The sequence below is a fragment of the Epargyreus clarus genome, unplaced genomic scaffold (genome assembly GCF_041222505.1).
Source record: "Epargyreus clarus isolate Ecla_fem2 unplaced genomic scaffold, WU_Ecla_fem_2.2 ptg000006l, whole genome shotgun sequence".
Lineage (NCBI taxonomy): Eukaryota > Metazoa > Arthropoda > Insecta > Lepidoptera > Hesperiidae > Epargyreus > Epargyreus clarus.
Window position 1 is genome coordinate 1,816,750 of NW_027332214.1, and position 16,491 is coordinate 1,833,240.

General features: G+C 41.5%; 2 protein-coding genes and 1 pseudogene across 5 annotated transcripts; 2 read left to right on the plus strand and 1 right to left on the minus strand.

The window, feature by feature from the left end:
* Positions 1-284: 284 nt before the first annotated feature.
* Positions 285-10,069, minus strand: PNPase (polyribonucleotide nucleotidyltransferase 1). 4 transcript variants are annotated; one of them, XM_073073595.1, is made up of 13 exons: positions 9,725-10,069; positions 9,178-9,383; positions 7,874-8,084; positions 7,316-7,482; positions 6,744-6,900; positions 6,201-6,414; positions 5,797-5,924; positions 5,399-5,586; positions 4,832-4,989; positions 4,210-4,397; positions 3,526-3,649; positions 1,238-3,165; positions 285-503 (listed from the first exon to the last, which is right to left on the minus strand). In XM_073073595.1, exons 1-13 carry the CDS (start codon positions 9,838-9,840, stop codon positions 500-502), a joined length of 3,789 nt encoding a protein of 1,262 aa, XP_072929696.1. In that variant the 5' UTR covers positions 9,841-10,069; the 3' UTR covers positions 285-499. The 4 variants fall into 4 exon arrangements, with proteins under 4 accessions (XP_072929696.1, XP_072929700.1, XP_072929698.1 ...); XM_073073599.1 differs by having other exon boundaries at positions 2,932-3,165; positions 9,725-10,061; XM_073073597.1 differs by lacking the exons at positions 7,874-8,084; positions 9,178-9,383; positions 9,725-10,069 and having other exon boundaries at positions 7,308-7,440.
* LOC140742484 (arginine kinase-like) lies at positions 8,540-8,981 on the plus strand (annotated as a pseudogene).
* Positions 10,070-13,713: 3,644 nt separating the features above from the next.
* Positions 13,714-16,291, plus strand: LOC140742547 (uncharacterized). The gene is made up of 2 exons (XM_073073448.1): positions 13,714-14,221; positions 15,520-16,291. The coding sequence occupies exons 1-2, from the start codon at positions 13,714-13,716 to the stop codon at positions 16,269-16,271; spliced, it is 1,260 nt and encodes a 419-aa protein (XP_072929549.1). The 3' UTR covers positions 16,272-16,291.
* The last annotated feature ends 200 nt before the right edge of the window (positions 16,292-16,491 follow it).

Sequence of the window (16,491 nt, forward strand, 5' to 3'; positions counted from 1 at the left end):
TCTTTCTTAGCCTTACTTGAGCGTAACGACAGTTTTTTGTTGCGCCTAGGCACAAATTTAGAATGTCACAAGTAATATCAGCTTTAGCAGCTGACCCTAGGAGACCCGTACACAGTAGTGGGAAAGTATTGGGTTGATGATGATAATTATAATTTATAAGATCACATGTACATTCAAAGTTTCCATAAGGAACCTATAACAAACATCAATTGAAATTCGGAAGGACACTACTTGTAGTTGTAACCCAAACAAACTATTACAGGAAAAGTTCTTATAACAAACTCAAAAACCAATTACACAGATCTACACCGACACTTCACTAACACTTCATGTCTATCACATCACAATTGTTAGCTCTTATCCAGTTTTCTCACGATGCCGGGCGGTGGAGAAGTGAGGACTTTCCGTGATAACCTCACTTGTCCCGACACAGGGTCCCGGCCGAAGTACTTCACTTGGATCTCTGAACCTACTTCCAGACCGAGGACAGATGGGTGCATTATCTGTAACACAAATGAAGTTGAATTATGTAAGATGCGTGATCACACTCCAGGCCTACCTCAGTTGTGCAGACCCTTTTATTTAGCTCGCATATAAAAACAGTGACAAATGTAAATACTGATCAAAATTACTTAAAATACTGTGAATCTTACCATCTAACTAAATATGCGGAGCTTTCAATTACGTAACGAATTTAAGGAGCAGATTATTAAAACAGTGTATAAAGCTTTCCTACATGTTATAGATAGAAGTTCCAATAGAAATAATCTTATTCGAAAGCAATTACAGTTGTATGGTATTTTTTCAATACAGTTCTTGGGAATTAAATTGGATTAACTTGAGAGTTTTATTTATACGTTTTAAATTAGAACGGTGGATGCAATATTACTGGCTATAAATAAGAATATGCGGAAACCATAGATTTCTAGTGACACACGGATCTAGGAGCGATAAGCACCTCTGTGGTAAGGTGTGGTTAGAGAGAGACACTTTTCTGAGGTGTCACAATTTGGCCCGCCGGAGTACAAACGTATCTGTGACCGACCTCAGGTAAGAATCTAATCTTATCTGGAGTGGATTTTTATATATTTATGAGCGGCAGTAGTTAACCATAAGGTGAATTGCATACTCGCTTGCTATTTCTATATAACAAAAACAAAACGCTGGCGGTGTACATAGGCTGCACTCCAGCCGAGGGCCCTTGGCCACGGGCGCGGTGCACACGGGCCGCACCCACCTTCCTGTGGTCCAGCTGCGAGTTGTGCACGAGCGCGGGCCGCATGTCGCCGTGCAGCGTGACCAGCACGCCCGCGTCGCGCACCTCCACCACGCGCGCGGTGCACACGGGCCGCACCCACCTTCCTGTGGTCCAGCTGCGAGTTGTGCACGAGCGCGGGCCGCATGTCGCCGTGCAGCGTGACCAGCACGCCCGCGTCGCGCACCTCCACCACGCGCGCGGTGCACACGGGCCGCACCCACCTTCCTGTGGTCCAGCTGCGAGTTGTGCACGAGCGCGGGCCGCATGTCGCCGTGCAGCGTGACCAGCACGCCCGCGTCGCGCACCTCCACCACGCGCGCGGTGCACACGGGCCGCACCCACCTTCCTGTGGTCCAGCTGCGAGTTGTGCACGAGCGCGGGCCGCATGTCGCCGTGCAGCGTGACCAGCACGCCCGCGTCGCGCACCTCCACCACGCGCGCGGTGCACACGGGCCGCACCCACCTTCCTGTGGTCCAGCTGCGAGTTGTGCACGAGCGCGGGCCGCATGTCGCCGTGCAGCGTGACCAGCACGCCCGCGTCGCGCACCTCCACCACGCGCGCGGTGCACACGGGCCGCACCCACCTTCCTGTGGTCCAGCTGCGAGTTGTGCACGAGCGCGGGCCGCATGTCGCCGTGCAGCGTGACCAGCACGCCCGCGTCGCGCACCTCCACCACGCGCGCGGTGCACACGGGCCGCACCCACCTTCCTGTGGTCCAGCTGCGAGTTGTGCACGAGCGCGGGCCGCATGTCGCCGTGCAGCGTGACCAGCACGCCCGCGTCGCGCACCTCCACCACGCGCGCGGTGCACACGGGCCGCACCCACCTTCCTGTGGTCCAGCTGCGAGTTGTGCACGAGCGCGGGCCGCATGTCGCCGTGCAGCGTGACCAGCACGCCCGCGTCGCGCACCTCCACCACGCGCGCGGTGCACACGGGCCGCACCCACCTTCCTGTGGTCCAGCTGCGAGTTGTGCACGAGCGCGGGCCGCATGTCGCCGTGCAGCGTGACCAGCACGCCCGCGTCGCGCACCTCCACCACGCGCGCGGTGCACACGGGCCGCACCCACCTTCCTGTGGTCCAGCTGCGAGTTGTGCACGAGCGCGGGCCGCATGTCGCCGTGCAGCGTGACCAGCACGCCCGCGTCGCGCACCTCCACCACGCGCGCGGTGCACACGGGCCGCACCCACCTTCCTGTGGTCCAGCTGCGAGTTGTGCACGAGCGCGGGCCGCATGTCGCCGTGCAGCGTGACCAGCACGCCCGCGTCGCGCACCTCCACCACGCGCGCGGTGCACACGGGCCGCACCCACCTTCCTGTGGTCCAGCTGCGAGTTGTGCACGAGCGCGGGCCGCATGTCGCCGTGCAGCGTGACCAGCACGCCCGCGTCGCGCACCTCCACCACGCGCGCGGTGCACACGGGCCGCACCCACCTTCCTGTGGTCCAGCTGCGAGTTGTGCACGAGCGCGGGCCGCATGTCGCCGTGCAGCGTGACCAGCACGCCCGCGTCGCGCACCTCCACCACGCGCGCGGTGCACACGGGCCGCACCCACCTTCCTGTGGTCCAGCTGCGAGTTGTGCACGAGCGCGGGCCGCATGTCGCCGTGCAGCGTGACCAGCACGCCCGCGTCGCGCACCTCCACCACGCGCGCGGTGCACACGGGCCGCACCCACCTTCCTGTGGTCCAGCTGCGAGTTGTGCACGAGCGCGGGCCGCATGTCGCCGTGCAGCGTGACCAGCACGCCCGCGTCGCGCACCTCCACCACGCGCGCGGTGTACACGGCGCCGAACTCCAGCTCCGGCGTCCTCTCCGCGGAGAGCCAGGCGGCGATGCGGGCGCGGGCTTCGTCCATCGCGGCTTGAGACGGCGCGAACACGCTGTACTTCGTGTCGTTTATTGGACTTATCTGGAATAACAATATTATTGCTATTACTTTACTAATTAAAAGTATCGTATCAATCTACCTACAAATTTGCGCTTTTTGGGAGAGGGCAGGCGGGGCTACTACATTGACATCTCTAAAAGGGAGAGGCCCCCACAATGAAGATTCTTTTTTCAAAATTGTCGTTACCCATAATACTTGCATACTTTATTCGGGAAATAAATAGGGGCCTTTTATTTCCCAAGATTCTCCAGACCTTCAAATGGCCCTGGTTTAAGTCATAAGTGCTAATAAAATACTTTACAAAAATGATGTCATCTATTAAACTTTACGTATATGTGTTACTAGCGTAATGTTTCTAATAAATTATAAAAGAAAAGTTACCTGTACTCCAGTTTCTACATACAGCTTCTTTAGGTTGGAGCCGGCGATGCCGACCAGCTTCGGCCGCTTATGGACCTCCACTTCCAACTCTTCTATCACCGGCATGTTCTCTTTACGACCTTCCCTGCAATACACACTGCATATTGAGACTTGAGAGGAAAAATATTCAGTTTGTAGGACTTTTTAGGATGAATTTAATGTTTTATTTTTGCTCAAATGTGGTTTAACTAAATTTTAAGACACATAGGTTTTGAGCCTCGACCGATGTTGAATGGCAGATACACTTTTACGCGGCGTTTCATGTCCATTCTGAAGAGGCAACAGATCAAATGGTTTCAAAGCCGTATTCTTGTTCTATTCGAAATCGTACATTTATGACAGTCATCACTTAACATCGCGTTTGTTTGTTTACAGAGGTCCCTGAATACAGGAATACGGGGCCCCATTGGAAAATAATAATTTATGAAAAAATAAAAACTCAACCATATTATCGATAGTTATAAATTAAAGATAAAAGGACGCAAAATAAACTATGTCACTAGATATGTCTGTATTTTTAGATAATCATCAACATTTTAATCAATCCAAAGTTTCGGTGGTCTTGAAGACAGGGGCCCTAGGCATGGCCCCATATGCCCTTTGGGTAAAAACCGAATAGATTACATAATAAATAAATAAACTTACCGCGGCTTATTAATACATTGGTTCATAATATCAATGATCTTGCTTTTCGCATCGCAGGCCTTTTGCACCGATTCCATAACGACCTTCAGAGGAAGACCTGGTATCTTGACGTCCGCCTGCAAAGCTGTGATGCCCTTCTTGGTCCCGGCAACTTTGAAGTCCATATCACCCATGTAGTCTTCTATACCCTGGGGATAGAATATAATGTGACAGAACGCTTTGTGGATAGACTGCGGTACCCCAAGCCAATAAAGGTTCGTTTATCACTATAGACAGAGAACATGTCAGACAAGGGCCCTGGCAGACAATATTATGATATATTGAACAGATGTATTACTCTTGGATTACACTGGAATGATGTATATAATGTAATATTATTAGAATTTAAAATAAAACAATGCTCACTTGCTTTGAAATAAACTTAATTTTTTTTCACTCAAAACAACGTGATCCGATTTCCATACTAAAAAAAAAGAACATTATTATGAATATTGGCTAGTAGCAATACATCTGTGATCTGATTAGACTCTGATACATTCAATATACTTGTCTGCCACGGCCCTTGTCTGACACGTTCTCTATCTGTAGTGATAATCTAGTACTAGTATGAAAGTGAACTCACTAACAAATCAGTGAGTATCCTGTAGTCGGCGACGTGGCCACGCTCGTCTGGGCGGGAGACCAGCCCTATGGCCACACCTGCTGCGGGGCTGCTGAGGGCCACCCCTGCGTCCATTAGGGCTAAGGACCCACCGCACACTGATGCCATTGAACTGGACCCTGGGGATGTTGAAGAGTAATGTTTTGTCTGAGTCATTCATTGAGAGATTCAACAGGTATTTTTTAAATGAGTGGACTGTGACTGTATCCATTAAAAAATCCTGATGAAAAATAAAGCTCAAAAACATATTAAAAACATGAAGTTGCTTGACCACAGAATGTTGCTAACTTGATTGTTTCCCAAAATCTAGTAATATGAGGTTGTAGGGGTAATGACATAATAACCTCACTTACTCCTTAGCCCCACTTCGCACCGCTCCGTCCTGTCACGGCCCACCTCGTCCGTCATGTTTTTTTAAACATATAAGTAGTAGTAGACGAGCATGCAGTACACCTGATAATAAGTGGAAACTGCCACTGTGCCCCGCCCCGCCGCGCTCCACCTCGCCGCGTGCTCGGGGACACTCACCGTTGGACTCCAGCACCTCGGCGGTGAGGCGCACCGTGTAGGGCTGGTCCGGCACGACGGGCAGCAGCCCGCGCTCGGCCAGCGCGCCGTGCCCCGCCTCGCGCCGCCCCGCCCCGCCGCGCCCCACCTCGCCCGTCGCGTACGACGGGAACTCGTAGTGCAGGAAGAAGCTCTTCTCTTTGACGCCACTGAAACACGAAATATTCATTTTCACAGTTTGTTTTATTGATACCCAGTTGGATAAATTTTTTGTATATCTAATGATGCAATTTAAATTTGAGAGTTTTCCGCTAAATCCTGTATTTCTGTTACAGATTCGTCATCCAAAGCTTAAAAAACAAATACACAGTATCTGGTCATCTTAATGCCATTCACGAAAAACTAAATTTCATACGAACCTCGTGATCATTGTAAGAGGATCCATTTTCATAGCACTCTCGGGAGAATCAAAAGCAACTGTACAGAGAACTTGTGTTTGGCCGCGCTGGAAGAGTGCGCTGCCATGGAGCGGTTCGTACAACGATACCTGGAAATTTTATTAAATTTAGCTGATATTTGAAAGTATGTGATATTATGTTTAAGAGAGTAATATCTAAATCAACCGGTTGCAAACGAGAAAATAAAATGTGTTATAATTATATCACTGTCTTAAATGTCTTTGGTCGCCTGGTAATTGCTACCAACAATGATCAGTTATAACTATGATTTACAATTCTACCAAACTCAGTTAAGGAGTTCCATCAAATTTTGTTTACTTAAAAACCAACGCATAGAGGATATTAGTTTAGTAATAGTAACTTACATCACAACTAATCTTCCGAAGATCATCAAGATGTCTTCCATCACAGCGAGTATCCGTTTCGAAGATCATATCCCTGAAGGTCTGACGCAGATGTGCATTGAAGCAGTCCTGCAGCTGGTTCACATCCACCTCCGTGTCCCTCAGTTGGTTGAGCACCGTGTTACGAAGCTCTTGGATCGCTAGATCGCGAGAGGTTTTGTCATGGGTTGAATCACTGAAAGGATCAAAAACTTGTTATTTTAGTGGATTAGGAGAAATACAAGTATTTACTATTTTTAACATAATACTAGTACAATTTCGGCCAAAAATATCTTGAAATTAATTATATTTTTTATTTTTGGCTGAATTTCTTAGGATTTTTAAACCTTCGGCTTCGGATTCGTCCAGAAATCGACCTTTAGATGGACACTACTTTGATGTTTTATGATGGTCAACCTAAATAGGTTTTGAGTTCTGAGCAGATGTTCGAGAATTAATTAATAGTGAGAATATTATTATTACAAATAGGAAATTAGTTGATTAATTTTGTATTTTAAATCTCACCTCAATATCTCTCTAATCTTCATGGTAGACAAAGTCTTGATAGATTCAACTATGCTCTGTTCTAGTGGCACCAGAGTTTCGTATTCACGTTTCATCTTGCCATGATTCTTTTGTAGTTTCTCGATGCCTCTGACCACATGCTGTGCTTCTTTGGTTCCTGTATGTAAAGGGTTATGTTAATAAATACTGAAGCTACAGTATTGATGGAACATAGCTATGTTGTAGGGGTACTCTGTGTGTACATAATCTGTATTTTTGTGCATCCTACTTCTATATACTTTCTATATACAGGGATATTTAATTTTGAGTCGTTTAATAAATGCTGATCTGAACCAGGTACAAAAACACATCCTAAACTTAACTACAAGTAATCATGAATTTAACTCCCTTAAGTTATTCGCTTAACTTTGTAGATCAGTCACAATCTACATATACTCGTAAAAGCATTAGCAAAAGAAAAAGCTATTAAGCTATACGTGTGAAGACTAATATATATTTTTTTAATAAATATTTTACCCAGCTGTGGACAAAATTAAATAAGATTGCATACAATGTGGGACTTACATTCCTACCTAATTTGATGGCCTTCAGCAGATCCTGCTGCAAGATGTCCTGGGCGAAACCTTCCATCATCACCACCAGGTTGCTGGCCGTTGCAGCCACTATCAGGTTCAGGGTAGACTTCTCCAAGTCACGTCGTGTTGGATTAATGATCAGTTCGTTTTCGATTTGGCCTATCCTGAAATTTTTTGTCATATATTTAGTTTAAATTTTACTTTTGAGTATATTAAGGTCTGTCTAGCCTCATAGCCTGACAGTGTGAGAATAATTCATCATCATCATCATCAACAACAACCCATTACTGTCCCACTGCTGGGCACAGGTCTCCTCTCATAAAACGAAGGATTAGGCCATTAGAATAATTATCCACCTGATATTAATGGTCCTACTTGAAATTAGTCACAGATGTGTTTCTACCCCTGAGGACTACGAGTAAGTTGGAACACATCGGAAAAGTATGTCTCTTTTACCATACTCTTCAATCCAGAACACAGCAGCTTAACACTGCTGGTATTAGGCAGAAATAGATTTGGTGATGCCACCACAGTCGAACCTGAAGTTTTATTTACCTGACAGCTCCTATGGGTCCATTCCAGGGCACATCAGACACCGCTAAGGTCGCACTGGCCGCATTGATCGCAACTGTCTCCGGTGGGTTCATGCTATCCACTGCCAGCATATTGCACACTATTTGAGTGTCATAGTGGTAGTTCTGAGGGAACAACGGTCGTAGAGAACGGTCTATTAACCGTGACGTTAGTATTTCTCTCTCTGTCGGGCCTGAAAAGGAAAAGTATACATGTAAATTAAATTGTATTACTTGTAACGAGTGGAAAGCAGTGATGATAGCCTAATGGTTAAGAAACTCGACCTCTCCAACGAAGGGTCCATGGTTCAAATCCCAGGCATCTTCTAATTTTTCACAGTTATGTACTGATTAGAAATTATTTATCACTTGCTTAAACGGTGAAGGAAAACATCGGGAGGAAACCTGCATACCTGAGTGATTTATATAAAAAAAATAAAAAAAAACATCATAAAGATATGTAAAATCTACCAATACGCACTTGGCCAGCGTGGTGGACTATGGCCTAATCCTTCTCAATCTGAGAGGACACCCGCGCCCAGCAGTTGATAATGACTTTCGACTAGTCTTTGAGATGAAAATTAAAACAAGTTTCAATACGACACCAAGTACATAAATTAGATCATCTATGTATTTGTGTAAGTACAACATGGATACTTGCACGGTCTTCGCTGACATCTTCGACCCCATCATTGATGACTACCACAATGGCTTCAAGAAGACCGACAAGCATCCGCCAAAGAACTGGGGCAATGTCGAGACTCTCGGAAACCTGGACCCCGCCAATGAGTTCATTGTGTCCACTCGCATGCGCTGTGGTCGCTCCCTGGAGGGCTACCCCTTCTACCCCTGCCTGACCGAGGCCCAGTACAAAGAGATGGAAGAGAAAGTCTCCTCCACCCTCTCCGGCCTCGAGGGCGAGCTTAAGGGCACCTTCTACCCCTTGACCGGCATGTCCAAGCAGACCCAGCAGCAGCGACGACCACTTCCTCTTCAAAAAGGGTGAAGTCATTATCAACTGCTTGGTCCAAATTTGCAAAATTAAAGCTCTTAACTCATTTTATATAAGTAGATTGGGAGATGGTAAATAAAACTCATTGCTGTTTTAGCTCGATTAAGCAAATAGTAGTAAAAAACTGTATATATTTGCTTGTATAGGTTTCTAGTACAACTTATAAAACTATTATATAATAACATTCTAAATTTATTTTTTTCTTATCAAACAGGGATTAGAGAAAATTGAACTACCTTCCTTGACTAAAAAGGTATATCACTAAGCATGCTTACCCAACTCCCTTCTCAGGAAGTTTGTAGGAATCCGTCCAGCAGCAGCTGCCTTCTGCCGGTAATCCACTACCAGAGGCAGGAAGTTGCTGGAACTCTGCTTAGCATTAGAAACCACTGTAGAGAGAACACTGGTGTTCCCCAGGGTAGCCACACAGGCACCATCAGCAAACCTTGCATATCGCCCTGTTGATAGCTTTAACACTGTCCTGCAAGGAAAGGTTTAATTTTTGTTCATTTTACTGTCAGGTATTAGTCATCTATATGTATTTAGGTATGTAATGTACTAATTTCAATGAAATCATATATATTTTTAAGAAAGAGGACTATTTTTCGCACTGGACAGTTTTTTGCAATCAGCTAAATGGATTTTGGTTGAATTTTCATGTTAATATAATGCTTTACAGTCTATACAGATTACATGTTCTTAACTGAAAATTCTAAGAGATTTCTACGTGAAAATAGGAAAATACAACAGTGCTATTTTTTTTTTATGTCTCAAATATTAAACCTAACCTCAATGTAATAGCTATAAAGACATAAAACTTACCCATTTGAAAAAGGAATGTCCACTTCTCCAACACTAGATTGGGTAGAGAGTAATCTATTCATATACAGATATCGTCTCCTCAATTTTGATAAAATAATACGATTTTTTGGCAACATCTCAGTCGGCAGAAGGGTCAAAGAATGATACAATAATGTAATAATTAACTAAGAATTAATATACGGTTAAAATAATAATTTGTATATGTTTTTTACTTCTCGTTTAAGTTATTAAATCTATTTAGAGCACATTTTCATACAATTATACCTTATTGTAACCAAAAAACTTACAAATTACGAATTTTACAAACTCAAGATTTTGTCAAGTGTCTAATGTCAAATTGTCAATGTCAAGTCCATTTCTAAAGTGTCAAATTTTCATAAAGTTATCAGTGTACTTTTAATCTTTACTGAACTGCTTCTCAAAAAAAGAAACTTAAATTGTAAACATTTAAAAGAAATAATTAATGAATTCATTAAATAGTTTAAAAATATAAAATGATCCTAAAGAAGATTAACAATACCATAACATTGATCCTTGAGATAATTTTTAAACGTAATATAGTTTTGTCTAAACTGTCAATTTGGTCAGCTGATTGCCGTTAAATACTGTCAAAAACAAATGTAAACAAACTATTTTATTTCTTTGAATTAAAACTTTTAAATTCATATTCGAGACTTGTAATTCTATCCTTTTTATTGTTTGTTAGAATCGCCAAACACTATGAAGAAAATAGTAGCAAACGACGCATTTCAACGAATTAATTTCCTTTACCAAGTACGTACGAGTTCGATTTTATTTTTCTAAGTTTATTGTTAGTACTACTTGCTAGTTAAAACTTGTTATAGTGCTTATAATTATCTACCATGGATTAGTAAAGATTCACTCCTAACAAGAAAATGTACCCAGTTTTGAGAATTGAAATAGTTGCGTAAAAAAGTTTTGCCACGTCTCCGTGCCTAAAATATTTGAAATACTTATTTATTTATTATGTAAATTACGCAGTATTAGTTATTTATTCGTAAATTTTCTCTAAAAATGTTTTTATTTGTCAAGAATTCAAAAAAAGGACTTACTATAATAAGCCATTTGCGGCTTCATTCAATTTCAAGGCGACGAAGTATCTGTACTAATCTATGTTATCTACATTCAATTTGCTTGTAGTTTCAAATAGTAGCTATTTCTTACATTGTAAGATTTAGAAATTTTCATTTATGTATTTTTTTTTTTCAGATAAGCAAACATATTGTGGATAAAAATCCAGCTTTGTCATCTTACTACAGTAATGTTATGCTTAGCGTTGCAAAGAAAAGTGTTCTGAGAATGTAAGTAATATAAATTTGAAGCTGTTTCTGCATTTTTTTCCTTAGTCATTCAAGGGGACTAGAATTTTAATGGTACTGGTTGAATCTGCTTTTTTCTTCATATGACTAAAATTCCAAATATGTGGTCAACCTGATGTGTAACTGAAGATGGTAAGAGGTCACTGCCATCCATAACCAACTACATATAGAACAGGAGTTTTTTCTCAAGCAGTTCATGGAAGTGTTGCCACACCTGGGGACTGAGGTGGTTGCATCATATATAAGCCAGTAAGTAACTGGTAGTGAAATAATAAGGTTAATGTTGCACTGCACATTAACCTTATTATTTCACTACCTACCTACCTACTAGCCAAAGCAGGATTGTTACACTCAAAGGCTGAAGTGAAATTATCTTAAATTAAGCCTTGATGAAAGTATATTAAGTCTTACCAAAACATTTAAATAATAATAATTATTATATTTCAGCCATCCAGACATCAAGAGGCAGATATGCAAGAAGTGTCGCTGTGTTCTCATAGATAACATGTCAGCCAAAATGAAAATAAAAACCATAAACAAACAAAAATGTATAGAGTGGACTTGCAACACTTGTTCTGCAAAAAAAATATTTCCTGCTGATAAGAATAAGGACCATGCACTGTGGCTGGAAAAAGCAGATGCTGTCGAAGAGACTTAATTAATTTTTGGAATTGTCAAGATGTACTTAACATGATTTTTGAATCAGCCTTTTCATTGTTTTTGTATAAAGAGTCCTTTAGAAGGTGAAGTGGGTACTAAGTAACATGGCGTGATAAGGAGATTGGAGGTTTAATATTAAATTAAATTAAAAATTGTCACAAATTATTTTTTTATTATGAAAATAATGTTGTAACCGCGGTAATCCGATATTCATTATGCAATGTGTTGGCGTAACGAATTTGCCGGATAACGTCTCCCTTGTAAAGTTGAACTGCAAATCGAATTTATGTTGTAGTTTATTAGATTTGCCTAACATGTTCGTTGGGTATTCGACAAACGTGTTTAGTCATACCCTTCGAAACATAATCATAATACGAGTACAAATAGGTGTGGCAGAGGCTCTTCGGCCAAAGTATTTTGACTCTACCACACTCTGCAATTTTTTTTATATAATATGAGCTTTTGCCCGCGGCTTCGCTCGCATTACAAAGTAATATTTTCATCCCCTATTTTATCCCCTTGGGGGTAGAATTGATCAAAATCCTTTCTTAGCCAATGCCTACGTCATAACATCTACCTACATGCCAAATTTCAGACCGATCCGTCCAGTGGTTTGGGCTGTGCGTTGATAGATCACTGTGTCAGTCTTAACTCAACTCAACTCAACCGTTGAGTTAGGTATATATATTTAGATGGAAGTAGCAGGCGAGCATGCAGCAGTCCACCTGATGGTCAGTTGCTACTGCCGCTTATAGACATCTGTAATCAACCCCAGTTAGGATTAGATATTCCTACCTGAGATCGATCGTATATCCGCTGCTACCCCTGAGGACTAAGCTAGGACGCCTCAGAAAAGTATGTCTCCCTTACCACACCAAATTTGTCCTGCATAAAAATTAGAAGTATAACCGTGTGTTATCGACAACACAAAGAATGATATACCTACATGCATTTATTTTTAACCAAAAACTCCCAACTTTTTCGTTCTTGTGCCGAAATTAAAAACAAACAGTACATCCAAAAATGTCAAGTACGGGTACGGTATTTCCGAAACGACTTGCAGATAAACATCTCTGCATTATGCATGAGGGCAGGAGACGCCGTAAATCAAATGCAGCGGGCTTCGCTGTTTTAAATAAAATAAACCATGTTTTCATAGAAAATGGTATGTCTCTGTCGTAATATGTGACATTTGCAGTCTCATATTTTCATGTATCTACGTAATTTAGGCATTACTTTATTCGTGAATACGTAATATTACATTTATATTACATATTTGATAAATATAAGATTTTTTATATCAAGGAATTGAGACATTGTAAATATGTAACTATCGGCAATAAAGAAATTAAAACCGCATATCGTGAGTACCCTTTACATATTAATATGTACTTGATAAATATATTTGAGGACAGAAATATGATTTTATATATAAAAAGATTGATAGGTATGCCTGGAGCTTTTTGATATGCGCATAATGGCGATATTACTGTGCCGGTTACCATGATGTGACCCACCGATTGAGAACCCGAGTTTTAACCATTGGGCTACCAATTTGCACTTGGCTAGCCATAATCTAAACACCTATCACTCTGAAAGTAGGTACCTACTGGCCTTTGACAATAATTTAATATTTATGTTTGGATCAATTTAAAATATATGTAAGTACGAAACAAACCTTTTTTATGGTAACAATTTTTTGATATTACTTTTACTTTATTATCTCCATAAGAGTTTAATTTACCTGTGGGGCTACGATACGCATAGCTAGCCAAAAATGCGCATATAAATATAAAAAAATCTACTATTATAGATTGTTATTGCCATCGCTAATCGAGAACAATAAAACATTTCTATTTCTGGAAAGTTGCCTAAGGATTGGAAATAAAAACAGATTTCGAAATTTTATAGGCTTTAATAAAATAAACCGGAGCAGTAAATGTTTTACGAGGCTCGTTTACTCCGTTTGTTCTTAGCAGACATGTAGCGATGACGTCCACGTATGGTTTACTAATACTGGTTACAATCACACATTGTTCTATATTCAACCATTTGGAACAAAATGTGCTCAAATTTACGCCGAAAGACCTGGACAAAAGTGTCAAAAAAGGGGTTTTGGAACAAAGAAGCCGTTATGTCCCGATAAATTATAAACGACAAGATTTGATTGATATACAGGCGGCAAAGAGTAAGGCAAAGGTAATTCAAGAAGCCAGAACGAAAGGCCGTGAACTGGAGAAAGGAATACAGCTTCCAAACATAATAAAAGCTCCTTCGAGCAATGAGAAGCAAAGGTATCACTTGGATTCATTGTTGAATGTGCTGAAAAGAAACTTGCCGGCGCGAAGGTTTGAAGATTATTCCACAGACACGTCCAGTTCCAGCGTGGAGCTGAAAAATTGGAAAGATGAATGGAAGGAGCATTGGTTACAAAAGAAATTTGAAGCCATCAACGCATCGCAACCTAAAGGAGATACGGTTAACATGGCTGCTGCTAGTAAGACTTTGTTTTTTTTTCTCATATAGGAAAGGAAGTTTTCTTACTGAGGCACAGGTCTTCTTGAAAACTTCTGAGTTGTCGTTAACTCTAACACGTTCTTCAAATTGTAATTAATATGAAGACATAGTAGAAGTTAATTATTTATGTGAAGTTGTTATCACTGGTGGATCTTTGGTAAAAGTCTCTGCCAAAGTTTAAAATGATATCATTACCATGATCATTTAGCGGTTGTTAAAATTTCAGAAATAGATTCAGTCTGACATCGGAGACTGATCAAATCCGTCTCTCCCTATCTTTCCAATGATTATGCAAGATCCATTACTGCTTATTAGCACACTGCATTTGTTAGCCTTATGAGTAATAATTATGTAATTATCTCAAATGTGTTGCTAACCCTGACAGCATTTTAATTTTTACTTGTAAGTTGATTTTTTTTACGTTTAAATGTAAATTTAGTCACGTTAGAGAAACGAGAAACTAAGATAAGACAAAGCATGAAATAGAGACTTACTTTTATGTGGTGCAAGAAAATGTATTATAAAATGGATCCTGTTTTTACAACCTAGTTAATACTGTGTATACAGGAACAGCTATCTAGTTACCTAATTAGCGAGAAAAGCTCGCCACACGACCCTCGCACTCATGTAAGGGTTGAAAAAAGTTAAGAACATAAATCAACACACGTTAACACCCCGTTTTTACCAGCTTTTCAAAGCTAACTTTATCTCGTTTATTCTCACGCGGTGAAGTTAAAATATAATTCGGCCGTAATATTTTTCTTTACATTAACTTTATCTGACCTTTGCACTTTTGAGTTTGGGACTTTTTGTTTGGGGTTGATCGAGCACGGCGCTTTTCAACTCAATTATTTTGGGACCTTTCGAGCAGTCATATAAATTTTTACAATTAAAAACTTTTCATTTTATTTCTGAAAGCCGCATTGAGTGTTCTGTAAGAAATGAAAGTGGTAGAACTTTTTACGCTTTTTGAAGTTAAATATATTAATTTGTTCGCCTATAGTTAATTCGCCTATAGAGGCATTAAAAAAATAACGTAACAATTTATTTTTCCTCAACTACCGGATGGTTACATAGGTACATTCCTGGATCATTGCTGCGAATCCTTTTTTGAAGGTTTCAGACCTTCAGGGCATTCGAACACGAGGCATATTAACAGCCTATCTTATCTGCGATAGTCTTTAAGTGGGAGACAAATTTACTTAAGGGTATTTATTGAAGAAGACCAATTTCAAAAAGCAGAGACTGACTCTAAGTATTTTAAATTTGAAATTTCAGGGCCCTGGGGGTTACCTTGTGGCGATCCAAATCAACACGATATGCCGTGGGGGACGTGTATGCTACCTATGGAATGTGAAGCTGAATATCGAATTTACCGAGGAGATTATTTCTGCGGTAGAACACAATTCATCTGCTGTGCTTTGCAGTTAACAACCTATGACATGTACCAGGGATTTGACGTGTCTTTTGCTGATTCGAGTTTAGAAACAGATTCGGAGGAAAAGAGAAATAGAGATAGAGGTTCTAAGGAAAGAAAGCGAAGAAAGAAATTACGAGACCAGAGAAGGCGTAGACTCGAGAGATTGAGACGAAAACGCAAAATGCGAAGAAACATTAGAAAGATAGTGAGAGAAATCCAGAAAATCTTAAACAGGTCTTACAGGAACGGTACCACGGAAAAGAAGAGGCGAACTAGACAGCTGAAGAAGTTCGTTAAAATGCTGAAAAAGAAGTACAAAGAAGAGCGTAAAGTAATCAAGGATCTTCATGAAATGGACCTCATAAAGGCGGACGTAGCAGTTCAGGAAAAATTGAACCAGATCAAAGCAATGAACCAACAGTTTATAAAGAACGGGACTTTCAGGGATATCATAGTAAATGGCACGATCAATACGAAAGATGCCTTACTGTTAATGAAAGCATATCCAGATTTAGCAGAAGCGTTTAGGACACGGCGACGGGGCGTGGACGTGAAGCGACCTCGAGATTATCTGGATTATGATATAGAATATGGGTATCTTTACTACTGATGATTATTAATAAAGATCTTTAAGTATTTTCGTCTTCAACTCTTCATCGTCCCATCGGCGTTGGTCAAGTCCAAATTGGCAGACTTTACACACCTTTCAGAACTTGGGCGTGAAGATTTCCTCTTCAGCGTAATAACATGAATATGGATATTGCACATAACTTTGAAAAATCAAAAGTATGTCTGAGATACGAACCCCGGACCTCTCGATTGAGAGGCCG